This window comes from Austrofundulus limnaeus, unplaced genomic scaffold (assembly GCF_001266775.1).
Source record: "Austrofundulus limnaeus strain Quisiro unplaced genomic scaffold, Austrofundulus_limnaeus-1.0 Scaffold720, whole genome shotgun sequence".
Lineage (NCBI taxonomy): Eukaryota > Metazoa > Chordata > Actinopteri > Cyprinodontiformes > Rivulidae > Austrofundulus > Austrofundulus limnaeus.
Window position 1 is genome coordinate 132,351 of NW_013953122.1, and position 26,800 is coordinate 159,150.

At 46.3% G+C, this 26,800-nt stretch overlaps 3 protein-coding genes across 7 annotated transcripts in view; all 3 read left to right on the forward strand.

The window, feature by feature from the left end:
* Nucleotides 1-6,236, forward strand: part of fhip2b (FHF complex subunit HOOK interacting protein 2B) — a gene marked incomplete in the record, with an annotated part of 9,361 nt that extends 3,125 nt beyond the window's left edge. Inside the window, 13 exon segments of the mRNA XM_014028131.1 lie at nucleotides 294-413; nucleotides 483-629; nucleotides 1,378-1,577; nucleotides 1,691-1,772; nucleotides 2,064-2,140; nucleotides 2,205-2,376; nucleotides 2,447-2,616; nucleotides 2,699-2,797; nucleotides 2,920-3,010; nucleotides 3,089-3,235; nucleotides 3,316-3,465; nucleotides 3,684-3,784; nucleotides 4,705-6,236. Of these exon segments, the coding sequence (XP_013883585.1) occupies nucleotides 294-413; nucleotides 483-629; nucleotides 1,378-1,577; nucleotides 1,691-1,772; nucleotides 2,064-2,140; nucleotides 2,205-2,376; nucleotides 2,447-2,616; nucleotides 2,699-2,797; nucleotides 2,920-3,010; nucleotides 3,089-3,235; nucleotides 3,316-3,465; nucleotides 3,684-3,784; nucleotides 4,705-4,807 (1,659 nt within the window).
* Nucleotides 6,237-10,856: 4,620 nt separating this feature from the next.
* On the forward strand, nucleotides 10,857-23,150 carry LOC106532138 (dynamin-1). 5 transcript variants are annotated; one of them, XM_014028150.1, is made up of 17 exons: nucleotides 10,858-11,009; nucleotides 11,086-11,153; nucleotides 11,253-11,391; nucleotides 13,702-13,788; nucleotides 13,888-13,958; nucleotides 14,119-14,170; nucleotides 14,308-14,319; nucleotides 15,266-15,379; nucleotides 15,637-15,746; nucleotides 15,876-15,987; nucleotides 16,113-16,124; nucleotides 16,211-16,378; nucleotides 16,507-16,593; nucleotides 16,712-16,866; nucleotides 16,942-17,112; nucleotides 18,683-18,718; nucleotides 18,920-22,244. In XM_014028150.1, the coding sequence occupies exons 1-16, from the start codon at nucleotides 10,875-10,877 to the stop codon at nucleotides 18,702-18,704; spliced, it is 1,515 nt and encodes a 504-aa protein (XP_013883604.1). In that variant the 5' UTR covers nucleotides 10,858-10,874; the 3' UTR covers nucleotides 18,705-18,718; nucleotides 18,920-22,244. The 5 variants fall into 5 exon arrangements, with proteins under 5 accessions (XP_013883601.1, XP_013883604.1, XP_013883605.1 ...); XM_014028151.1 differs by having other exon boundaries at nucleotides 21,839-22,244; XM_014028148.1 differs by lacking the exon at nucleotides 18,683-18,718 and having other exon boundaries at nucleotides 21,839-23,150.
* The window catches only part of LOC106532135 (rap guanine nucleotide exchange factor 1), a gene marked incomplete in the record, with an annotated part of 20,824 nt that continues 17,169 nt past the window's right edge, over nucleotides 23,146-26,800 (forward strand). Inside the window, 3 exon segments of the mRNA XM_014028144.1 lie at nucleotides 23,146-24,226; nucleotides 24,289-24,605; nucleotides 26,467-26,588. Coding sequence (XP_013883598.1) covers nucleotides 24,219-24,226; nucleotides 24,289-24,605; nucleotides 26,467-26,588 — 447 coding nt within the window.

Here is a 26,800-nt window from a genome sequence, read left to right on the forward strand (position 1 = left end):
CACACACACACACACACACACACACACACACCTCTTCCTCCTAGCTGTGGGTGAGGCAGAGCACATGTCTCAGGTGTACAGCCGTGTGTTCTGAGGTGAACTCTTCTCCTCAGTATCCTCCGGGGATGTCCCAGCAGGTCCTGCTCTTCTTTTTCAAGCTGCTCTCTCAGATGCAGAAACCTCTGCTGCAGCTCGTCGGGGTCTACAGACCTGTGCAGGTACGTGTGTCGTCATGGAGACCGTGTGTAACTACAGCGCGTGCGACTGAAGTGTCTCTCTGCTCCGCCCACCAGAAGCTGATTGGTCTCTGTGCACTTCCTGGTTCCTGCACTGAGAAGGAGGAAGCTCAGTTCCTGTCGGCCGTCTGCTCTCAGGTCAAACAGGATCCGCACGCGCTCAGATACATCTTACAGGTGAGCAGGTGAGCTGCGGGTTTCTGTACCGATTAGCGTCTTGGCTGATGGCATCATTTATGTTTTCAGGTCACAGAGAGACCCCCAGCTTCCTGCACGGACACAACCAATCACAACACAGATCCATCCTGCAACCAATCAGAGGCCTCCGCCTGCAGTCCTGTCCAATCAGAGAGCGGACTGTTCTGGGCTCTGCTGCAGCTCACCAAGAGTCATGTGAGTTAGCATTAGCTTTAGCTTCACATTAGCATTATTGTTAGCTCTGGGTTAGTGTCAACCACTCGTTAGTGTTAGCTCCTCGTTAGCGTTATCTCCTCGTTAGTGTTAGCTCCTCGTTAGTGTTAGCCCATCTTTATCATTAGCCCCTCATTAGCATTAGCCCCTTGTTAGTGTTAGCCCCTCGTTAATGTTAGCTTCTTGTTAGTGTCAGCCCCTTGTTAGTGTCAGCCCCTCGTTAGCATTAGCTCCTCATTAACGTTAGCCCCTCGTTAACGTTAGTCCCTCGTTAGCGTCAGCTCCTCGTTAGAGTCAGCTCCTAGTTAGCATCAGCTCCTTGTTAGCATTAGCTCCTCGTTAGCATTAGCCCCTCGTTAGCATTAGCTCCTCGTTAGCATTAGCTCCTCATTAGCGTTAGCCTCTCGTTAGTGTTAGCCCTCATTAGCGTTAGCTCCTCATTAGCTTTAGCTCCTTGTTATTGTTAGATCCTTGTTAGTGTTAGCCTCTTGTTAGTGTTAGCATTTGCATAAGCGCCACATGTTTAATCCACATTAATTTTAGCTCTACTTTAGCACTAACGTTGTTGAAATGCCTTCTGTCACTAATCGCAGTAAAAGTATTAAATATTAAGCTATCTCAGACAGTTAATTGCACGCTATACGATTTTTCCCATCCCTGATTTAGAATCATTTTTCTGGGCTCTGTGATGTCATCATGATGTCATCATGATGTCGTTGTGTTTTACCAGAGGGCGTCTGTGAGCCACAGGGCCTGCGAGAGCCTCCTGGTTCTGTCGGGTCTCCTGGACGGGTCCTCAGAGGAGCTGCTGCCTGCTGGGACCCCTCTGGGGGAGCTGCTGGCCCGGAGGCTGCAGGAGCTGCACCTCCTGCTGCCTCTGGAGGAGCTGGACGCCACGGAGCTGCGGAGCTGGCCCCCGACCCCCTGGAGGTAAGCAGGCACTGCTGGTTACCATGGTAACAGCCACGCCCACACAGCTGTTACCAGGGTAACAGCCCCGCCCACACAGCAAGCTGAAGAGTGAGTCTGTTTCCTGGTCTCAGGTCCGAGTCAGAGCCAGGTCACGTGACCAGCTTCTTTACCTGGTTTGACTTCCTGGATCACCTGACGAGAGAGTCGCCACAGGTACTCACCTGTACACACCTGTACTCACCTGTACACACCTGTACTCACCTGTACACACCTGTACACAGCTGTACTCACCTATACTCACCTGTACTCACCTGTACACACCTATACACACCTGTACTGCAGTAATACTACAGTACTACAGCGATTGTTGTGACCTGATCCTGTGTGTGTCTGTGTGTGTGTGTCTGTGTGTGTGTGTGTGTGTGTGTGTGTGTGTGTGTGTGTGTGTGTGTGTGTGTGTGTGTGTGTGTGTGTGTGTGTGTGTGCGTGCGTGCGTGCGTGCAGGTGCTGGGTGTGCACGTGTCTCAGTGTGTTCGTCAGCTGTGGCTCGTGGACGCTCTTCATCCTCAGCTGCTGCACACGTAAGCTCCTCCTCCTGCTTCCTGATGTTGTCACCTGAGGGGGCGTGGCCTGTCTCACCTGCAGGTGTTTGTGTTCAGGTCTGAGCAGGTGGTTCCTGGCGTCCACCTCTCTTCTCTGTGCTGCCGTCAGACTCGTCCAGTCTCCGTCCCTGCTGGATCAGATGGTCCACTTCCTGTTGAGGACGCCGTCTCTGATGGAGCTGCTGCTGCAGCGCTGCGACCACATCTCTGACCAGGTGAGCCCCTCCCCCCCGCAGCGGGACACGCCCACACCTGTCCGCTCAGCGTCTCTCTCTGTGTCCTCAGATCAGCATGACGTCTCTGTCCCTGGTGGACGAGTTGCTGCAGAAGCCTCACGAGGACATTTTAGACGTGTTGGTGTTGAGTTTCCTGCGGGGTCGCAGGTACCTGTCCTCACCTGCAGGAGGACAGGAGGACAGACAACCTGAGAGCGGCGAGGACAGCGAGGACAGCCAGTAGGTCCAGAATGACTGTGTCCCAGAGAGTGAGACAGTTGAAGGTGTGTTGTGAGACTGACAGGTGTCTCGTGTCCACCAGAGACCTGGAGGAGGACCCCTTCTTCTCCGACAGCCTCTCAGACGGCGCCCCCCCTCCTCCTCCTCCTCCTCAGTCCTCCTCTGCAGGCGTGGTCAACAGGTAAGACCTGAGACAGCAGGACTCACCTGTGGGACCAGACCAGCTGGTCTGCAGGGTTTCTGTGTCCCTGAGTTTGGTCTGATAGGTGTGACCCTCTACGACCCGGTTCTGTTTGTCCGTAGCTTCCTGTGTTTGGTTCCGGTCCAGGTGCGCTCAGCTCACCTGCTGCAGGAAGGCGGCTATGAGTCGTACGTGCACGACGCTCGCACCTTGGTCAGAACAAGTCCTCCCACTCTTAACTTCATTTATTGTTGCCATGGTTTCTCACCTGTGCGGCTCCACCCCCAACAGGTGAGCCAGTGTCAGGCCCTCTCTCAGTCCTGGAACTGGCAGCAGGCTCCGCCTCCTCCCGCCTGTCCCTCTGGTGAGGACGCAGTCTTCTTCGAGGGTCACCTGCTCAAGGTCCTCTTTGATCGACTGGGACGCATCCTGGAGCAGGTACGCTGTCCCCCGTGACCCACCGGACTCACCTGTTGACGGAGACTCACCTGGTCACCGTGGTAACTGTGTGTTTGCAGCCGTACGAGTTGAACCTGCAGCTGACGGCCATCCTGTCCCGACTGTCGGCCTTTAGCCACGCCCTCCTGGACGAGTACCTGCTGGACCCCTACATTCACCTGTCCCACTGCTGCAGGTCGCTCTTCTCCGTCCTCGTCAGGGTAAGACAGGTGGGCTGTGGGACGGACAGGTGGGCTGTGGGACGGACAGGTGGGCTGTGGGAGGGTCTTATTAAAAACTGTTTAAATATTAAGTGATGAAAATTTGAATCTTAAAGGTGGATCACCAGCTCCTGAGGTTGTTGAGAAGTTTCACTTCACTTCTTCTGTCTCACCTGTGTGTCTCACCTGTGTGTCTCACCTGTGTGTCTCACCTGTGTGTTTCTCAGGTGATGGCTGAGTTGATGCAGAGGATCCAGGAAGTTTCTAATGTGTCTGAAAAACTGTTGGACACCAGAAGAAATCTGATTGGCCTGAACTCCCACACTGGGTACCTACCTGTTGTTCTACCTGTCTGTCTACCTGTCTGTCTACCTGTTGTTCTCCCTGTCTGTGTACCTGTCTGTGTACCTGTCTGTGTACCTGTCTACCTGTCTGTGTACCTGTCTACCTGTCTGTGTACCTGTCTGTGTACCTGTCTGTCTACCTGTCTGTCTACCTGTAGTTCTACCTGTCTGTGTACCTGTCTGTCTACCTGTCTGTGTACCTGTTGTGCTCCCTGTCTGTGTACCTGTCTGTCTACCTGTTGTTCTACCTGTCTGTGTACCTGTTGTTCTCCCTGTCTGTGTACCTATCTGTCTACCTGTTGTTCTACCTGTCTGTGTACCTGTCTGTCTACCTGTTGTTCTACCTGTCTGTGTACCTGTCTGTGTACCTGTTGTTCTACCTGTCTGTGTACCTGTCTGTGTACCTGTTGTTCTACCTGTCTGTGTACCTGTTGTTCTACCTGTCTGTGTACCTGTTGTTCTCCCTGTCTGTGTACCTGTTGTTCTACCTGTCTGTGTACCTATCTGTCTACCTGTTGTTCTACCTGTCTGTGGACCTGTCTGTCTACCTGTTGTTCTACCTGTCTGTCTACCTGTTGTTCTACCTGTCTGTCTACCTGTTGTTCTACCTGTCTGAGTACCTGTTTGTGTACCTGTTGTTCTACCTGTCTGTGTACCTGTCTGTGTACCTGTCTGTCTACCTGTTCTACCTGTCTGTCTACCTGTCGTTCTGCCTGTCTGTCTACCTGTTGTTCTACCTGTCTGTATACCTGTCTGTCTACTTGTTGTTCTACCTGTCTGTGTACCTGTCTGTCTACTTGTTGTTCTACCTGTTAATCTACCTGTCTGTGTACCTGTCTGTTTGAATTATTTGACACAATTACTGAGGTTCACCTGAGTCTTTCTCTTGTGGGCGTGTCCTCAGACTGGAACACCTGACGCTGCTCAAAGCGGTCATCGTCCTCGAAGAGTTCTGCAAGGAGCTCGCCGCCATCGCCTTCGTCAAGCTGCCGCTGGACCAGGACTGACTCACCTGAACAGAGACGGACTCACCTGGACCGTTTGGGCTCGTGTGCACGGTCGTTAACAGGTGCGTTTCTTTAGGAGCCACCTGAGTGGACCACAAAGCAGGTGTTTCTCACCTGGACCTCAGTGTCCAGGAGGCAGATGAAAACCCTCTCTGGTCCAGAGTCAGTCTGTGAGCCAGGTGATCCACTTGTCAGCACTCTCTGAAGCTCCGCCCACTCTGCCTGCAGCACACCTACCTGTCGAGCTGCGTTTACAGTTTGCACAAAAAGAGAGCCTCACCTGTTCCAGCTGCTGCCAATCAGACTAGGTTTTTTATTACCTGTGAGAACACATGGTACCAAAACCAGAACCTGAGATCTGGTCCTGGTCCTGGACCTGTTGCACTGGCAGCAGGACAGAAAATATTTATGTCTTTATTTTATTTTGAAATATTTTATTTATTTAAAATAACCAAAGTGCAATTTAATATTTTCTGCCAAAGAGTGAAACCGTCATGTTGTTTCTACCTGAGAAAGAAGTCATGTGACCACTTCCTCCACAGACAGGAAGTGGCTCTTCACTGGTTTCAATCTGTGAACTTTTCTATCAATCTTTATTTTTAGATTCAAAACCTAAAAAATAATAATTTTATCTGTGAAAATATGTTGAAAACAGCGAATCATCAACCTTCAATAAATCTGTTTTCTGAACATGTGGATCATAAAGCTTTTATTTTTTAATTTTTGGGTGATTTTGAATTTGATGTGTCTTTTTAAAGTTATTTAAAGTTGTTCCAGTTGTTTCCTTGAACCTTTATTTTTATATTGTTTCTTTGTATTTAGATGATATTTAGATATTTTGTTACAGACTTGAGATGATATTTTAATTGATAAAATCCTGTTTTACTCAGTGCACTTATTTACCTGATCATAATCATCATAATTAGTTATAAAATTATCCTCATTTGTACCTGTTACTCTTTTGTTGCTCCTGGAACAACGTTTACATGACATTAAATAAAAAAAATGGTAAAAATTTCTTAGATTCAACATTTGATGGTAAATAATGAAGAAAATATGGGTTTATAATATTTTCAAAGCATTAAAAAATTGTTTTATTTACATTTTAAACAAACGTTTCTAAATTTGTCATGGGAATATTTGACCCAGTTGTATATGTTTAAATAGAAAATAAGATGTTTGAGAATTGCAGAAGAATATTAAATGAGACTTTATTACATAATTTCTATTTATTGCATCATATCTTGTTGTAAACACATTTGACCAGCAGGTGGCGCTACTGAGCGTTTGAAGCATTTTCCAACAAAACGGGATAAAAAGGTTAATTTTATTTGGATTTATTTGTCATTACTTGTGTTTTTTAAACCTGCTGTCTGCTGTTACCGGATGTTTGAAGGCTTCTGTCTTTAATTAAAACTCCAAAATAAAACATCCCGGGACTTTTATTGTGAAGGCGCGTACCAGATTCGCGAGTGCACGCGCGCGCGTTCCCTCCCTGCAGCGGATCGAGGAGGAGGAGGAGCTGAAGGTCACAGCTGCAGGAGCATCCTCAGCCTCCCCATCAGCACCGATCACCGGGTCGGACCGGACCGAGCGGCACCGCAGCGCCCCGCCCCGCCCGCCGCCGTCATGGGGAACCGGGGCATGGAGGAGCTGATCCCGCTGGTGAACCGGCTCCAGGACGCCTTCTCCTCCATCGGGCTGAACGCCGAGCTCGACCTGCCGCAGATCGCGGTGGTGGGCGGACAGAGCGCCGGGAAGAGCTCGGTGCTGGAGAACTTCGTGGGCAAGTGAGTTCTGTGTGCGTCCGAACCGAACCGGGCCGGGCAGTGTGTGTGTCAGAACCGAACCGGGCCGGAGGAGATACATCCTGTCGGTGCTGTAGGCTCCGTCACGTGATGCAGGTCCGTGTTGGTTCTGCTGGTTCTGGAGCCTGATCAGGTGTTCTTGTCACGTGCAGTAGAAACACCTGGACTGATCTGATTTATCGGAGCTGCTCACCTGTTCTCAGCTGACACCTGTGCGCGCGCACGTGTGCGTGAATCAATGAACCTTTAAAAATCGTGACCAGGTTCAGGATGATGATCCTGTCAGGTAAAACTCAGGGATTAATTAACCCTTCAGGTCCTGGAACACTCTGTGCTGTTGTGTAACACCCTGACTGTGGACCCGAGGGTCTGACGGTTCTGGAGGGTCTCATGGGCCCTGCAGGTCTCTGCAGGTCTCTGGGTTCTTGAGGGTCTTCTGGTACTTAAGGGTCTCATAGGTTCTGCAGATTCTTGGGGGTCTCATGGGCTCTACAGGTCTGAGGGTTCTTGAGGATCCCATGGACTCTGGAGGATTCTTCAGCCAACGGTTCTAGGCTTTGGTTCCAGCTGACTCTGACCCAGATGTTCTGATCCGGTGCTGCTGACAGGAGCTAAAGAGTTCTGGCACCACTGTTTGGTTCTGGTACCGGTTCACCACCTGGTGTATCTTCAGACAAAACAGAGTTCTGTCAGTTAGAACCAGAACCAGAGATCAGACTCGGTTCTTCTCATAGAACTTCTGTAGGCGGTTCTGTTCAAGTTGGAATTAGAACCTGGATCCGGTTCCTGAACCGGTTTTAGATTAAAATGTTTTGGACTGAAGCTGAGGCCCGGTTCTGTTCTGCAGTGACCAGCAGCATCTCCTCGGTTCTGATGGTTCTGTAGTTCCTGCTGGCAGCTGACGTCTGATTGGTTGAATATTTTTATCTTGGGCCTGAGGCGGGGCTCTGTGTCTGCATCTCTGCTCCCATTGGTCCCTGCTGGTCACATGACCCAGAGCCTCATCAGAGCTTCAACTGTGACGTGTTTCTGCAGGGAATCTCTCACAGAGACACACAAAAACTCAGACACACAAAAACTCAGACACACAAAAACTCACAGAGACACACACAATCACAGACATACACAAACACACACAGAGACGCACACAATCACAGAGACACACACAAACACACACAGAGAGACGCACACAATCACAGACACACACACAAACACACACAGAGACACACACAMWCACAGAGACACAAACACACACAGAGACACAAACACACTCACAGAGACACACACAATCACAGAGACACACAAAAACTCACACACACACACACACCACAATCACAGAGACACACAAGAACACACAGACACACACTCACACACACAAACACACACAGAGACACACAGCCAGTATGTTGGGTCAGAGGTTCTCGAGCTGCAGCTTTTCAGAAAGAATCAAACCAACAACTGTTCTTATTTTAAATTCATTTGTCTCAGAAACTGAACTACTCTGTCCTCACTCTGTCCTCACTCTGTCCTCACTCTGTCCTCACTCTGTCCTCACCCTGTCCTCACCCTGTCCTCACACTGTCCTCACTCTGTCCTCACCCTGTCATCACCCTGTCCTCACTCTGTCCTCACTCTGTCCTCACACTGTCCTCACTCTGTCCTCACTCTGTCCTCACTCTGTCCTCACCCTGTCCTCACTCTGTCATCACCCTGTACTCACTCTGTCCTCACTCTGTCCTCACCCTGTCCTCACTCTGTCATCACCCTGTACTCACTCTGTCCTCACTCTGTCCTCACCCTGTCCTCACTCTGTCATCACCCTGTACTCACTCTGTCCTCACCCTGTCCTCACTCTGTCCTCACCCTGTCCTCACTCTGTCCTCACTCTGTCCTCACCCTGTCCTCACTCTGTCCTCACCCTGTCCTCACTCTGTCCTCACTCTGTCCTCACCCTGTCCTCACTCTGTCATCACCCTGTACTCACTCTGTCCTCACTCTGTCCTCACCCTGTCCTCACTCTGTCATCACCCTGTACTCACTCTGTCCTCACTCTGTCCTCACCCTGTCCTCACTCTGTCATCACCCTGTACTCACTCTGTCCTCACTCTGTCCTCACCCTGTCCTCACTCTGTCATCACCCTGTCATCACTCTGTCATCACCCTGCCCTCACTCTGTCCTCACTCTGTACTCACTCTGTCCTCACTCTATCATCACTCTGTCCTCACCCTGTCCTCACTCTGTCATCACTCTGTACTCACTCTGTCCTCACTCTGTCCTCACTCTGTCATCACCCTGTCCTCACTCTGTCATCACTCTGTCATCACTCTGTCATCACCCTGCCCTCACTCTGTCCTCACTCTGTCCTCACTCTGTCCTCACTCTGTACTCACTCTGTCCTCACTCTGTCCTCTCCCTGTCCTCACTCTGTACTCACTCTGTCCTCACTCTGTCCTCACTCTGTCCTCACTCTGTCCTTGCTCTGTCCTCACTCTGTCCTCACTCTGTACTCACTCTGTCCTCACTCTGTCCTTGCTCTGTCCTCACTCTGTCCTCACTCTCACCCTGTCCTCACTCTGTACTCACTCTGTCATCACTCTGTCCTCACTCTGTCCTCACTCTGTCCTCACCCTGTCCTCACCCTGTCCTCGCTCTGTCCTCACTCTGTCCTCACCCTGTCCTCACTCTGTCCTCAGTGTCCAGCCATATTCATGTCCTCTCTAACTGCATCCAAATATAATATATACTGTATATCAGTATAAATAAATACATAATGGTCTCGACTTGGTCCAAGCACTAAAAGTCTTGGTCTTGTCGGTCTCGAGACCCTGTGGTCTTGGTCTTGACTTGGTCTCGGGTTAGGTGGTCTTTACAACACTACTGGACACATCCAGATTCCTGTTAGATCCATGGATCCAGATCATCACAATCATTGGTTAACAGGTTAACCTTGTATATTTGTTCATTAAAAGTAGGCGTGGCATTAATAAGCCCTCCTCCCTTCCAAACAGGGACTTCCTCCCTCGTGGTTCAGGAATCGTCACTCGTCGTCCACTGGTGCTTCAGCTCATCAACTGTCCAACAGGTGAGGCTGAAAGACGTGTTTGTCTCTGAAGTGTACCGATCTGATGTGATGTCATTGGTTCAAAATGATGTCGTCAAGCTAATGTGATATAATGATCAAATGAGATGTTATTGATCTAATATGATGTAATGATCTAATGTGATTTCATTGATCTAATGTGATGTAATGATCTAATGTGATTTCATTGATCTGATGTGATGTAATGATCTAATGTGATGTCATTGATCTGATGTGATGTAATGATCTGATGTGATGTAATTGATCTGATCAGAGTATGCAGAGTTCCTGCACTGTAAAGGGAAGAAGTTCACAGACTTTGATGAAGTTCGTCAGGAGATCGAGGCTGAGACGGATCGAGTGACGGGACACAACAAAGGAATCAGTCCTGTTCCCATCAACCTCAGAGTGTACTCTCCCAATGGTAACACACCTGACACACACCTGGCATACCTGACACATCTCACACACCTGACACACACTTCACACACCTGACATATCTGTCACACCTGACACACACTTGACACACCTGACACACACCTGACACACATGACACATACCTGACACACACCTGAGATACACCTGACACACCTGACACACACCAGACACATACCTGACACACCTGACACACACCTGAGATACACCTGACACACACTTCACACACCTGACATACCTGTCACACCTGACACACACCTGACACAACTGACACACACCTGACACACACCTAAGACACACCTGACACACACCTGACACACCTAAGACACACCTGAGATACACCTGACACACACCTGAGATACACCTGACCCACACCTGACACACACCTGAGATACACCTGACACCTGACCCACACCTGACACACCTGAGATACACCTGATACACACCTGACACACACCTGACACACCTGACATACCTGACACACACCTGACTCACCTAAGACACACAGCTGATACACCTGACACACCTGACACACACCTGAGATACACCTGATACACACCTGAGATACACCTGACACGCCTGACCCACACCTGAGATACACCTGACCCACACCTGAGATACACCTGACNAGTACTGAGTATAACACAGTACTGAGTATAACAGAGAACTGAGTACAACACAGTACTGAGTATACTGCAGTACTACGTCAGCAGTCAGGTGATTGACAGCTCTGTGTGTCTCAGGATGGTGCAGCAGTTTGCCGTGGACTTCGAGAAACGGATCGAGGGCTCTGGAGACCAGGTGGACACGTACGAGCTGTCAGGAGGAGCGAAGATCAACCGCGTCTTCCACGAGCGCTTCCCCTTCGAACTGGTCAAGGTAAACAAACGCAGAGTTGTCACCGTGGCAACGTGTTGCAGGAAGTTAAACAGATGTCGATGTGTTTCGCCTGCAGCTGGAGGGTGACGAGAAGACCCTGCGTAAGGAAATCAGCTACGCCATCAAGAACATCCATGGAATCAGGTGGGTCTGGTGTCTGCAGGGGTCTGTGGAAACCACTCTGTTCAGAGGTTTTACATGTGTGGTCTCACCTGTGTGGTCTCACCTGTGTTCTGTGCTCAGGACGGGTCTGTTCACGCCCGACATGGCCTTCGAGACCATCGTGAAACGTCAGATCGCTCAGCTCAAAGAACCGTGTCAGAAGTGTGTCGATCTGGTGATCAGCGAGCTCGTCAACACCGTCAGACAGTGTACACAGAAGGTACTGCAAGTACTGCTGCTGGTACCACAGAGTACTACTTCTGTTATTACAGAATACTACTGCTGTTACTACTACTACTACTGTTATTAGACAGTACTACCACTGTTACTACGTTTACTACACAGTACGACCTCTGTTATTACACAGTACAAGAAACCAAGATTTTAACTTCCATACTCCTTACAATGTTTTCCCTGCTTCCTACTTTGCGTTCTGATTACTGCTTCCTGTTTCCTTTGTTCTGTTTTCTACTTCCTTTTCCTTATGTTTTCTTTTCTACTTCCTGTTTCCTATGTTATGTTTTGTTTCCTATGTTATGTTTTCTACTTGCTTTTTCCTGTGTTATGATTTCTTCTTCCTGTTTCCTATGTTCTGTTTACTACTTCCCATCTCCAATGTTTTGATTTCTTCTTCCCGTTTTCTATGTTCTGTTTTCTACTTCCTGTTTCCTGTTTCCTATGTTCTGTTTTCTTCTTCCTGTTTCCTATGTTCTGATTTCTACTTCCTGTTTCCCATGTTCTGATTTCTTCTTCCTCTTTTCTACTTCCTGTTTCCTATTTTCTGATTTCTACTTCCTGTTTCCTATGTTCTGATTTCTATTTCCTGTTTCCTATGCTATGTTTTCTACTTCCTGTTTCATATGATCTGTTTTCTACTTCCTGTTTCCTATGTTGTTTTCTACTTCCTGTTTTCTACTTCCTGACTTCTATGCTCTGTTTTCTACTTCCTGTTTCCTATGTTCTGTTTTCTACTTCCTGTTTTCTACTNCACACCTGAGATACACCTGACACACCTGACCCACACCTGAGATACACCTGACACACCTGACATACCTGACACACACCTGACACACCTAAGACACACAGCTGACACACCTGACCCACACCTGACACACACCTGACACACCTGATACACCTATGACACACCTAAGACACACATGACACACACCTGGCACACACCTGATACACCTGGCACACCTGACAGAACCATTGTGAGTCTGTGCTGACTGCCTTGTGTGTGCAGTCCTGAACCTGACCCTGGTGGACCTCCCGGGGATGACGAAGGTCCCGGTGGGCGACCAGCCGGCGGACATCGAGCACCAGATCAAAGAAATGCTGATGCAGTTTGTCACCAAAGACAACTGTCTCCTGCTCGCCGTGTCTCCGGCCAACTCCGACCTCGCCAACTCAGATGCTCTGAAGATCGCCAAGGAGGTAGATCCACAAGGTCCGAGTCCACGTCCACCTGCAAACCCGACTCCGAGCTCCGGATCTCGTCCACGCCCGCCTGAAGTCAGAGACTGAAGCTTTCATGTGTTGCAGGTCTGAGGACCATCGGCGTCATCACCAAACTGGACCTGATGGATGAAGGAACCGATGCCAGAGACATCCTGGAGAACAAACTGCTGCCGCTTCGCAGAGGTATGACATCACAGCCAGTCCTGACTTCTGATTGGCTGTCAGCTCATTAGTAACTCAAACCCCTGGAGTCTGGGTGTCCAGTTGGGGACAGTAAAAGACTCTCTGGTCTCAGGGTACATCGGGGTGGTGAACCGCAGTCAGAAAGACATCGATGGGAAGAAAGACATCACAGCAGCCATGCAGGCTGAGAGGAAGTTCTTCCTGTCCCACCCCTCCTATCGTCACCTGGGGGACCGCATGGGCACCGCCTACCTGCAGAAAACCCTCAACCAGGTAAACCAGGTCCTCCGTCAGGTGAGACAGTTTCAGCTCAGAGCTGCAGAGTTTGTTAGGTTCAGCTGCTGGACGTCCTGCGACGGTCCTCTAAAAGTAGGGTCTCAGTCCTTGGACCGGTCCTGACAGGTCGGCGGTCTGGATACGGTTTTATTTCACGTGGTTCTGACCCAAATCAGAAGTTATTTTAAAGTTGAACCAAACGAGGTCCATCATGTGTTCCCAGATTTATCCTGCTGCCGTAGTAACAGAGCATCTCTCCGTCACCCCTAGCAACTGACCAACCACATCCGGGACACGTTGCCAGGGTTACGCAGCAAACTGCAGAGCCAGCTGCTGTCCATCGAGAAGGAGGTGGAGGAGTACAAGAACTTCAGACCGGATGACCCGAGCCGCAAGACCAAGGCCCTGCTGCAGTCAGTACCAGTACACAGCACAGTACTACTGAGTATAATGCAGTACTACTGAGTATAACGCAGTACTACTGANGTTTTCTACTTCCTGTTTCCTATGTTCTGTTTTCTACTTCCTGTTTTCTACTTCCTGACTTCTATGCTCTGTTTTCTACTTCCTGTTTCCTATGTCCTGTTTACTACTTCCTGTTTCCTGTCTGCAGTTGGCTCAGTATCCAATGCTCCGAGAGGAGATGGAGAGAATCGTCACTCAGCACATCAGAGACCGGGAGAGCCGTACTAAAGGCCAGGTGTGTGACCTGACTCTGTGTCTGTATTTGTTGGATGATGGCGTTCAGGTGTGTCTGATCCTGTCAGGATAAACTCTGAGTCATCGTTTGTCTCACCAGGTGATGCTGCTGATTGACATCGAGCTGGCCTACGTCAACACCAACCACGAGGACTTCATCGGCTTTGCAAAGTAAGAAACTTGAAACAAAACATTAAAAACCAAAATGACTGGAATGAGAACCTGTCCAGAACTCTCCTGTTAGATCCAGGCACAGGTGTCACTGTTCCACCTGAGCTGAACGTGTGTGTGTGTGTGTGTGTGTGTGTGTGTGTGTGTGTGTGTGTGTCAGTGCGCAGCAGAAGAGCAGTCAGATGAGCAAGAAGAAGGCCACAGGAAACCAGGTGAGTCCCAGCAGGTGACCTGGGAGGGGCGGGGCTAAAGCTGGATGAATGGATGACTCATTCATGTGTTGCTCTCGTTTCTTCTCACCTCTGCCTCTTCCCATCCCTCTCTCTGCCTCTGTTGCTGCGGCAACCAGGACGAGATCATGGTGAGTGTGTGAGAGTGCTTGTTTTTCTGACGCTGGTGGAGAGCTGGTCAGCTCTGGTTTAGCTTTCAGGTTTGGTTTGAGTTAGTTTTACGTTAGGTTTGGTTTAGCTTTAGGTTGGTTTTGGCTTGGTTTAGTTGTTTAGTTTTGCTTAGTTTTCAGTTGGTTTTGTTTGGTATTATTTAATTTTGCTTAGTTTTCAGTTGGTTTTGGTTAGTTTCGGTTGGTTTTTGTTTGGTATTATTTAATTTAGCTTAGTTTTCTGATGGTTTTAGTTGGTTTAGTTTAGTTTTCGGTTGGTTTTAGTTGGTTTTGTTTAGTTTTCAGTTGGTTTTGGTTAGTTTTTGGTTGCTTTTTTGGTTTTCGTTTGGTGTTATTAAATTTAGTTTAGTTTTCAGTTGGTTTTAGTTGGTTTTGTTTAGTTTCCAGTTGGTTTTAGTTGGTTTTGTTTAGTTTTCGGTTGTTCTTGTTTTTGTGTTTGGTTTAGTTTTCAGTTGGTTTTGGTTAGTTTTTGGTTGTTGTTTTTTTGTTTTTGTTTGGCAATATTTAGTTTTGTTTAGTTTTCAGTTGTTTCTTTTTGTCATTTTTATGTTGTTTCAGGTTAGTTTTGTTTGGTTAGTGGTTTGTTTAGTTTGTGTTTGTGTTAAATTAATCTTTGTTGTTACGTTTACATTTAGTTGTAGTTAGTTTCAGGTTTGTTTCGTGTTATGCTTTGATTACTTTATAGTGAGGTTATGTTTAATTCAGTAAGTGAAAAGTAGATTTTCACAGTAAGAAGAAAGTTGATGAATGCTAAAATAAACTCTTACTGATTGTTTGTAAATAATCAGTGAAAAGGAAACAAATGTTTGGCCTCTTATTTATCACGACTCATTTAAATGCTGATCTCACAGTTTAAGAATTGATGACATCATAACTAAGCACATGTTTCACTTGTGTAATTACGCAGGTGATTCGCAAAGGTTGGCTCACTATCAACAACATCGGCATCATGAAGGGCGGAGCCAAAGACTACTGGTTCGTCCTGACCGCAGAGGCTCTGTCCTGGTACAAAGATGATGAGGTAAAAAGACACAAACACACCGTGAGTTTCCTTTCCATTTCAGACTGTAGACCAGTACTCCTACCTGATTTGGTTAAAAAATCCAGGTATAAAATCACTCTGGAAGAATCTAGGACTCTTTTGGATCAAAATATAGCTCATGGAGAGGAGCTCTGGGTCACATAGGTGACCCCCAGAGCTCGGTGTGAACCCTAATGTATTTGAAAAGTGTAGATATTGTCAGAGAGTAAAACTTGTCATTGCTGCACCCGTTACAGGAAAAGGAGAAGAAGTACATGCTTCCTGTGGACAACCTGAAACTGAAGGACATCGAGAAAAGCTTCATGTCCAGCAAACACATCTTCGCTTTGTTCAACACTGAGCACAGGTCAGTTTCACCCTGTGTGCAAACCAGCTGAAGCTGAGTTCTTTATTAAAACTGCAGACATTAGAGGAGCTCCACCTGGTCGTGTACTCGGTCCCCTTCAGTTCTGCAGGATGTTTTCTGTTGTTGTAGGAATGTGTACAAGGACTACCGTCAGCTGGAGTTGGCCAGTGAGTCCCAGGAGGAGGTTGACAGCTGGAAGGCTTCTTTCCTACGGGCCGGAGTGTACCCTGAACGCAGCGTGGTACTGCACTGTTACATTAATTCTGAGTCACTGCTACTGCTTTACTTTTATCACTGTGGTTCTGGAACCCAACAGTCTGATTACTTACTAATACTGTCCTGTCTCTCTTTGTCCCTGTCCTGCAGGACAAAGAAAAGGTGAGTTCATGATCCGTGTCTCAAGGAGGAAGCAGTTCTCATGTTTGGGTCTGTTTGTGTTTCACAGTGTGTGTGTGTGTCGACAGGTGGAGGCAGAGGAGTCCAGCACTGACGGGCACATCCACAGTATGGACCCTCAGCTGGAGCGACAGGTGGAGATCGTCAGGAACCTGGTGGACTCGTACCTGGCCATCATCCACCGCACCGTCAGAGACCTGATCCCCAAAACCATCATGCACCTCATGGTCAACAATGTACGACACACACACACACACACACACACACACACACACACACACACACACACACACACACACACACACACACACACACACACACACACACACACACACACTCTTTTAATTTTTTTTCTGCTCCTCAGACAAAAGAGTTTATCCACTCTGACCTGCTGGCTCAGCTGTACTCCTGTGGAGACCAGAACACTTTGATGGAGGAGTCCCAGGAACAGGTGAGACCACATCAGACAGGTGAGACCACCTCAGACAGGTGAGACCACCTCAGACAGGTGAGCAGACACCTATCTGTCCCTGTCTTTGTCCCTGAACTGATCCCTGTCCTCGGTCCAGGCCCAGCGGCGGGACGAGATGCTGCGGATGTACCACGCCCTGCGGGAGGGGCTGAACATCATCGGTGACATCAGCACCACCACTGTTACCACAGCAGCACCTCCACCTGTCGACGACTCCTGGCTGCAGGTGACGGGGATGCCGTCTGGACGCAGGTAACCTGGTACCGGGTCATCTGGCACTCGTGGACGGTTCGGGCGGTGTCTCTGAGACTCTGCTGGTCTCCACAGGTCTCCCATGTCCAGTCCAACTCCTCAACGCCGGGCCCCCCCGGGTCCTCCACGACCCGGCGGCCGAGCTGCCCCCGGCCCTCCGTCCCGTCCCGCTGTGTCTCCTGATCCAGGGCCCCCACCCTCTGTCCCTTCGCGCCCCAACAGAGCGCCCCCACCTGGAGTCCCCAGGTTAGTGCAGTGGGAGGTTCTGGTTCTGGTTCTGTTCTGCAGGGCCGGCTCTTTGAGGCTCCTACAGGCAGTGTGAAGTTCTCAGCATGGGTCTGACTGGATTGGACAGGTTTTGACAGAACCAGAACCTTCAGATGATTGTAATTACTGTCTTCGAGCTGCGGTTTCCCACACTGCAGTGAGCCTTGAATGCATCATGAACGTTTCCAGGTGTTCAGATCAGCGAGTCCTTTTGAGCTCATCACACGACTGAAATCTTTCCACCTGAGAAAGTTTTATCAAAATAAAAGCTCATTTCCTGTTTGTTTGTAAACACGTTGCAGTTGAAAGGTTTCAGGTTGTGTTGATGCTGATCTGAAAACGGTTTGATTAGATTCCTGTTCAAACAGGAAGTTCCTTCTTCTTTGTTGGTGCTGTAGAACGACGAGCAGCGATCCACAAACAACCTGCACAGACGCGGAAAAGAAAGTGGTCTTTCTTTGTCCCTCGTACTCTGTCCTCCCTCCATCATCATCCCTCCCTTCATGTCCCGTCGTCTTCCCTACCATGTCTCATTTTCACCTGTCTGTCCACAGTCGTCTCCACAAGACACAAACTAACGAGTCACGTTCATCGTCCAGCTGACTCAGCACCTAGGCATCCATCAGAGGACACGTTTGCCTCTCTCGCCATCACTAACCCATCTTTCTTCTTGTCTCTCTCTCTCTACCTGTCTGTTTAACCCTACACCTGTCTCTGTCCCTACCTGTCCCCTTCCTGTCTGTCTGCAGGACACTCTAGCTGCGTTTCCATTGACCATGAAAATGCGCAAATTAGAATTTCGAAAATAAATTTGCTCAATGGAAACACGTCAATTTAGAAAAAAATTACATTTTTCGACAAAATGTTTTTGAGCTAGGATTAGGTGGTTTTTTGGCCGTATCGAAATTGGTGTTTCTCGCAAAACTGCAATGGAAACATTTTTTCGCATCACGGGAGTCACGTGATCAACAACCGGCTGTTTCTACTGGTGAAAAAGATGACGACGAAGATAACAGGAAGTAGATATAGTAGTAATATCACAGAAGTAGTATAAAGTAGCAAACTCACCGACTACAATTTCCCAAAAACACAGCATACGTAGCCGCTCCCAAGTAGGGACTTGTCTCTGGAAAGCCTCGATAAAAGACGCCGACGTCTCCTCTGATGATGAGCGCTAGTGTCGTGGTAGCAACATGCTATGTGTTTACATCCATCGCCGCCATGTTTGTAATGACTTATTGCGAGAACAAATGTATTCACACGTGACTTTAATAGTATTTCTTACTTAATGGAAACACCGCAGTTGCGAAACTGTGTTTTTTCGATATTAACAGAATATCGACAAAGTTTTGTGCACATTTACAATGGAAACGAAGCTACAGTCTTCTGTCTCTCAACTCATCTGTCTTGTTGTCTTAGCTCTCTGTTTGTGTGATCGTGTTCTACCAGTACCTTAAAAGGCTAAAGAGGAAGCTGTGAGGTATGTCATTGATAGCCCCGCCCTCAAGCCCCGCCCCCTCACATTGACCATATATGGTTATTCTTTCAGAATCTCTATCAGTGACCAGTGAGGAGTTCACCAATGGTACGTCAGCTGTCCGTGTGATGTCACTGTTTCTCACCACCTCTGTGTGCGTATCTGTGTGCTTCATTGTCCAATCAGATTCTTCACGTGTGACCACGCCCACTCCCCCTGCATCACTGTTAGTCACCTGACTGAGCTCTCCATCGACCTGTAACTGTCTGTCTCTGTTGTTTTTGTTTTGTTTTGTTTGTTTGTTGTCAGCCGCAGACCTCCAGCATCTCCATCCCGATCCACCAGACCAGCCTCAGACTGACTCCGCCCCCGACTCCACCCTCACACATTAGCACAGCTGAAGCTCATATATAAAGACAAACCTGATGCAGTCGTGCTCACAAACGTTCCCCTGTGGTTCCAGCTGGTTCTGATTCAGCTGGTTCTGGTTCCACTGATCTTCAGTAGAATGTTGGTACCCCAAAGTGACGGTTTGGTAAAAAAAAAAAACTGAAACAAACAACGGTTGGTTCAGGTCTCGGCTGTTGATATGGATTAAGTGGACGTCCTACTTGTACCAGCTGATTCTGACAGGACCCTGAAGACTTTGACTGGTTCTAGTTCTGCTCGGTTCCACGTTGTTCCAGCATCTGGTTCTAGGAGGTTCCTAAAAGCTTTTCTGATAAATCAAATGTCCCTCAAAAGGTTTTAAGACCAGTTCCAAAATGTGTTCACAAAAATATAGATACTTTTAAATCACTGGTTCCAAGTTTCCCCACTGGGTTCTGATCCAAATGGGTTCTGAATACTTGGATTTGATTTTAATCTTAATTAGTTGAAGCAGTCTAGACAGGAGGTTCTAAAAGGTTCTTCTCTGTTCCAGTATGTTTTTACTTTCACTCTTTTTTCCTGAAGGTCTCAGTTGGACAGAACTGTTTTTGTTTTTTGTAGTTTTTGCTGGATCCTCCTGGCGTCTAGCCTTTTACAGCTGTGAAACCAAAACATGCTGGATTTCTTTAAACCACTATAGTCCTGTTGAGTCTGAGGCAACCTGTGACCCCTGACCTTTGACCTCTTGGCTCTCATTCCCTCACTGTGGGTTTAAAAAAAAACAAAAAAATACAACTGTCTTCACAAACTTCAACATCAGAAGTGATTTTTAAACCAGTTCAGCTCTGAAATGCATTAAGGTGCAGTTTTTGTTGTGGTTCCTGACAGTACCCACCTCCTCAAGGGTAACCCCCTTTTCTGGACTTTCAGGACTGCTCTAACTCCGAAACTCTATGTTTTTTTTGTTAGTTATTATATATTGTAATTGAATATGTTTGAAGAATGATTGTTAGAATAGTTCACCATTTTTTGAGGGTCCTTATAGTACGTACCCCTTCTCCTCAAGAGTAACCCACTTTCTGGATTCTAAAGACCAGTTTTCTTTGTCATTAATTGGGACTTCTCTAACTCTGAAATTAGTTGATGTTTTGTGTTATTTATTATACTGTATATTTGTTATAATTTAAGATGTTTGAAGAATGATTGTTAGAATAGTTCACAATTTCTTTGAGGGTCCTGACAGTTCCTCTCTCCTCAAGGGTAACCCACTTTCTGGACTCTAAAGACCAGTTTTCTTTTTCCTTAATCATGACTGCTCATTATTCTGAAACTACAGTAAATTATGGATTTTATTATTTATTATAGAACTACTTTTGAAGATATTTAAATATTTGTTAAACTAGTTCAAGATTTCTTGGCAGATCCTGACAGTACCCCTCTCATCAAGGGTAACCTCACCTTCCGGACTCTAAAGACCAGGTTTCTTTGTCATTAAACATAACTGCTCATAACAAACTAGATGATAGCTTTTATTATTTAATATAGAATTAGATCTGAACACATTTAGTTATTTGTTAAATTAGTTCAGGATTTCTTTGTGGGTCCTGATAGTACCGACTCCCCCTTGAGGGTAACCCCCACTTCCAGTCTCGAAAGACCTTTTTTTCATCGCTTATATCTGAAACTAGTTGACGAGTTTGGGACAGATAAAAAAGTTTTTTTTAATTCTATGTATTATTAATTATAGAATCGAGAAGTTTAAAGAATATTTGTTAGAATTGCTGGGTGTCAGTCACATGATCTGGATGATGAGCAAATGTCAGAAAGGGGACAGGAAGTGATTTGCACCAGTTGAAAACAGTGAAATGGATCACAGAGTACGCTAATGCTCTAAATGGGCTGATGCAGATATCGCAAAAAAAAATCTGCATACATTTAGGATCTGAGCCATTTTGTCATAATAAAAAAGACTTGTCATATAATCTGGAGGATTTACCGGCATCGTGGCGATTGACATAAACTATCTGCTGCAGAGCTCGTATTATACGACGAGCCAGATGAAAGCTTTCAAACTCCTCGAAGCTACAATTATTAAGTTTCAGGTTGGGTCAAACATTTAGGATCAAAGAAGCGTTAAATGTCTTTCGACTTGTTTCTGCCTGGGTGAGAAGTGACTTGTGCTATTTGAAGTCATTAGCCTATGATAGCAATGCTATCACTAACACCACTGTTATTTCTATGTGCTTGGATCTACTTGAAAATAATTTATTTAGCTTCTGCAAACCCAAATTCCAGTAACTGTCCAAGAAAATATCTGAAAATAGGATTTAAATGATAAAATCCCGTTAGAAAGTGGTCGCTGCAAACTCTTGCTATGTTCGTTTCTGCACATCCTGTTTTTAGCCGTAGATTGTTGATCCACTTTTATTGTCTTTTCTCTGACACACGACTTACAGAACACGAAAAAAACTTTTATATTTCTCCATTGTAACAACTGTACACTTCGATACTATGTCATCAACAACCCAGCAATAGGTCATGAATTCTTCGAGGGTCCTGACAGTACCGCCCTCTCCCGGGGGTGATCCCGTTAGGATTCCAAACACTAGCTTTCCTTCTGGTTTCAGAACCAGAACTTAGTTCCACACAGTTCTGACTGGTCCGTGTTGATCCAGCTGGTAAAGTTCAGTGTGGTGTTTATGAACCAGCTTGTTGGTCCAATTGGAGTTCGTCTTGTGGGGGGTGGTCCTAACTAGTTTGGGATGGGCTCTAACAGATGTCTGTCTCCACCTGAACTCCCTCCTGTTGATTGACTCACCTGTTCTCTCTTTCTTTGTGTTTTTCTGTTGTTTTCCTCAGTCGTCCCAGTAAAGGTAGCCCTGCCCACGGAGAAAGCCCCCAGTCGTCTATTGAGGGTTAAGATGAAGCCAGTTTGTGTTTGTGTCTCTGTGTTTCTGTGAACATTATGAATAATGATGATAATTATTAGCACACGTCCATGAAACTGTGTGTCTGCTGCTGGAGGTGAGACAGGTGAGCTACCTGCCCGTCTCACCTCCACAGATACGTTTGGTTGTAAAGAATAACTCCAGAGATCCTGTAGAAGTGAAGATGTGTCACTCTGCTGTGGATCTCCAGGCTGGTCTAAGATCAGAACCTCTGGTAGCCTCTGTCGCCAGTTCCTGGAATATTTATTGATTTTTGTTTCAGTTTCTTATTTTCGTCTGAAGCTGAGATGTGTTTTTGTTTTGTTTTTTCTTTACAGTGTAAAGTATTTTTATTGTTTATTTATCTATTTATTTATTGTTTTATTGATCACTTGTGAGTTCTGTTTGAAATGTAACACAAGTCTTTAAAACACCTTCTGATTTGGTTCAGCTTGATCCGAAAAGGTTCAACATAGTCGGATCCAGACCGGTTCTGCCCAGTCTGAACCCAATTGTTGGGCCTTTCTGGATCCAGCGGTGTTAAATCCCAGAATCAGAACCTGAAGGTGCTTCCTGTGTAAAACGAATCCTTTCGTTGGGGAACAAATAAATTTATCTGAATATCTGGAACATGAGCAAAGAGTTTTGAGGATTCGGATAAGAATCAAATCTTACAGCAATATCTGACGACGAGTCATAGAGAGGCAGCTGCAAGGGATCCGTCCTGAGAAGCGCCTTTGGTTCTGTTACCTGAGGCAGGTGGAGTCCACCTGTCATTAACAGCCAATCAGAGAGGAGACAACCAGGAAATAGTTGTTTTCTATGTGAGAAGTGATCCTTTTCTGGCTGATGTGTATGAAATGATTTACTTCCTGAATGTTTGATGAACTCGTGGTGTTTTGATGCTGAAGAGGACCTGCAGAGTGAAACTTTGTGAATCATCTCCCATCCGTAACGGCGTTTCTCTGACTGTGAGCTGCTGACGTGTCCGCTCTCCGTGTTGTGGTGATCTCGTAGCGTTAGTCCGGCTGCGTGTCCACGTGTCCTCACCTGTCCCTGTTAGTGGCAGCATGCTGAGTAGTTGAAGTGATTCTGCAGTGAAGTCTTTGTTTGGTGTTAAACTCTGTTTACGGATCATATGAAGAATATAACCCAGTGATAACTGTCAGGAACATGTGTGTATTACTCTGACATATGCAGCGGCCCACACTCCAATGTGTGTGAGTGTGTGTGTGTGTGTGTGTGTTTGTGTGTGTGTGTGTGTGTGTAGTGTTGTGTAAACTTGTGTGACCAAGGCCAATGAACACATGTTGACATGAATAAAGTTATTAATCACAACTCAGTTGTTCGTTCTTCTTCTTTACAAAACAAACTGAAGAAACTGGTGTTTAACCAGAGTCTGCAGGGTGGTGCAGCGGGCAGAGAGACGGTCACAGGTTCGCCTCCCAGCCTTTCTGTGTGCAGGTTACATGTTCTCCCAGTGTGGTCCTGTTCCATACAGACCAAAAACAATAACTCCAAACTGTCCCCGTGTGTCTCTGTGAGGGACTGGAGACATGTCCTGGTGTCCCTGTGAAGAATTAAGACTTGTCCAGGTGTCTCCAATGGACTGGAGACATGTCCTGGTGTCCCAGCGATGGACTGGAAACGTCCTGGTGTTCTTGTGATGGAGTAGAGACATGTTCTGGTGTCCCTGTGATGGACTGGAGACATGTCCAGGTGTCCCTGTGATGGACTGGAGACATGTCCAGGTGTCCCTGTGATGGACTGGAGACATGTCCTGGTGTCCCAGCGATGGACTGGAAACATGTCCAGGTGTCCCTGTGATGGACTGGAGACATGTCCAGGTGTCCCTGTGATGGACTGGAGACATGTCCTGTTGTCTCTGTGAAGAACTAAGACTTGTCCAGGTGTCCCAGGGATGGACTGGAAACATGTCTTGTTGTCCCTGTGATGGACTGGAGACATGTCCTGGTGTCCCTGTGATAGACTGGAGACATGTCCTGGTGTCCCTGTGATGGATTGGAGACATGTCCTGGTGTCCCTGTGATGGACTGGAGACATGTCCAGTTGTCTCTGTGAAGAACTAAGACTTGTCCAGGTGTCTCCAATGGACTGGAGACATGTCCTGGTTTCCCAGCGATGGACTGGAAACATGTCCAGATGTCTCTGTGATGGACTGGAGACACGTCCAGTTGTCTCTGTGAAGAACTAAGACTTGTCCAGGTGTCTCCAATGGACTGGAGACATGTCCTGGTTTCCCAGCGATGGACTGGAAACATGTCCAGATGTCTCTGTGATGGACTGGAGACATGTCCAGGTGTCTCTCTGGTAACTGGAGATATGTCCAGGTGTCTCTGTGGTAACTGGAGACATGTCCAGGTGTCTCTGTGAAGAACTGAGACATGTCCAGATGTTTCTGCTCCTTCTTTCTGCTCGTCTGTCTCGCAGCCCGGGGACGTGCTGCGTGTCCACGTCCAGCAGGTGGCACCGCAGGATGCTGCTGCAGACGTGTCAGCATCCTGGTCGTCATGGTTACCGGGTTTCACACAGAAAGAGGAAGGAGAGAAGGAGGAAGGAAGAGAGGCAGGGGATCAACAGAATCAGAGCAGCTCAACATGAGCGCAGAGGAATAAAAGTGTCCCTTTGTCTCACCTGTCCTCCTGAAGACATGTCCTCCCGCTCCGACACCAAGACAGGTGAGTCTTCTTCTTCTCTTCTCCTAAAAACTGTCACTTCCTGTCAGGCTGGGAGGTCTCCAGGGTTCAGCTGCAGGTGTCCAACATGGCTTCAGACTCTGAGAGCAGCACAGATGAAGAAAAGTAGCCGAAAACTTTTCAACTCCACCATCATCATCATCACTGACCTGATGGTGATGAAGAAAAGAGCTAAAATAAATAAACAGAAGTTTAAAAACCTCAACATTTCCTGTTACCCTGCAGCTGAAACTGAGCTGGTAAAGCTAAAAGATGCAGAACATTAGCTAAAAGCTACACACTAGCTAAAGCCAGGACACTTGCTAAAAGCATGTAAGTTTATGTAAAATCTAAACAGAGAAAAATACTGTCTTAAAAAGGCCTACACTAGCTAAAAGCTAAACAAATCAACATTAGCTTAAATGGGAAAATGTTAACTAAAAGTAAAAAGGAGCAACAAACACTAGCTAAAAGCTGGATACCTTAAAGCTAAAACACAAAAGCCGAAAAAGTAAAAATAAGCTACAATCTTGTTAAAAGCTAAATATAGCAACAGACTTGTCGAAAGCTAATAATAAAATGTTAGCTTAAAGTAGCTTTACACTATAATCATCAAAAGTTTAGCTAAAAGTAGCAAAAATAATAGTTAAAAGCTAAGTATAGCGTAAGGCTAACTAAACATGACAGAACAGTAGCTAAAAGCTAAACGCTAACTAAAGTCAGGACTGTTAAAAGCATGTATGTTTATGTAAAATCTAAACAGAGAAAAATACTGGCTTAAAGAGGCCTACACTAGCTAAAAGCTAAACAAATCAACATTAGCTTAAAGGGAAAAATGTTAGCTAAAAGTAAAAAAGAGCAAAAATCACTAGCTAAAAGCTGGATACCTTAAAGCTAAAAGACAAAAGCTGAAAAAGTAAAATAAGCTAATACCTTGTTAAAAGCTAAATATAGCAACAGACTAGCTGAAAGCTAATAATAGTAAAATGTTAGCTTAAAGCAGCTTTGCACTATAATCATCATAAGTTTAGCTAAAAGTATCAAAAATGATAGTTAAAAGCTAAATATAGCATAAGGCTAACTAAACATGACAGAACAGTGGCTAAAAGCTAAATGAAGACAAAAGCAGGCAGTGGCTGAAGCCTATTTAAAAGAGAACAACGTTCTGAAGTGATTTTATTGTGGTAATGTTGTTAAAGAAGTTCTTTATTTTGAAAAGTATAGAAGTATAAAAACCAAAAGTTACCTGAATGAGCTGAAGAGTTTTATATAAACAGCTGAAATATCACAAAGTCTGTAGTTGGATTTGTCTGTGTGTCAGTTGGAAGTGAAGCTGAGTAAAGATCTGTAGAGTTTGATTTGAGATGTTTTCAAGCAGTTTTAAAGGTTTTATATCTAAAATAAGTTTTAACCAATAATCATCAAATGTTGATGAGGAAATATTAAGTTCCTCTCAGAAGTTTCCATCCACTCATTCTGGGTACGAGTGTCAGTTTGACTCGATCTTTTAATGATCCTGTTTCCAGTCTGGGATGATCAAACAACTTTTAACATTAATTATTAAAAAAACAAGTTTGAATTAATTACTTTATTAAATCCGCACACAATGATGTTATTTTAAATGTTTCTCAGAAATCCAGCCTCAAGATTCAATCAGGTTGATGTCTGGCTTTATGCCGACCCAGAAGCTTGATTTATCCAATCAGAAACCAGCGCTGAAGTTTTATCCAATCGGAAATAAGCTCTGTTTCGTCCAATCAGAAACCAGTTGTGATGTTTCATCCAATCAGTGATATTGAAGATGGCGATGATGTCATGATGATGATGATGATGATGTTGATGATGATGATCTTTTCCTCTACAGCCTCTCAGTTTTCATCTCTCACCATGAAGCTGAAGGATAAGCTCCACCCACGAATCAGACGCAAACACAGCCCGACCCACGACAAACCACCTGATCTGAACCTGACACAGAACCAGAACCAGGTACACACAGTACACACAGTACACACTCTGAAACACATAATACACACAGTACACACTCTGAAACACACAGTACACACTCTGAAACACAAAATACACACAGTACACACTCTGAAACACACAGTACACACTCTGAAACACATAATACACACAGTACACACTCTGAAACACACAGTACACACTCTGAAACACAAAATACACACAGTACACACTCT

Bases quoted from the DNA above. Each gene is read 5' to 3' on its own strand.
- LOC106532138 (XM_014028147.1), top strand. From the start codon at position 10,875: ATGGTGCAGCAGTTTGCCGTGGACTTCGAGAAACGGATCGAGGGCTCT. The intron at 13,789-13,887 runs GTGTGTGACCTG...TTGTCTCACCAG, and splicing joins AGAGCCGTACTAAAGGCCAG to GTGATGCTGCTGATTGACAT. The intron at 15,380-15,636 runs GTAAAAAGACAC...CACCCGTTACAG, and splicing joins CCTGGTACAAAGATGATGAG to GAAAAGGAGAAGAAGTACAT.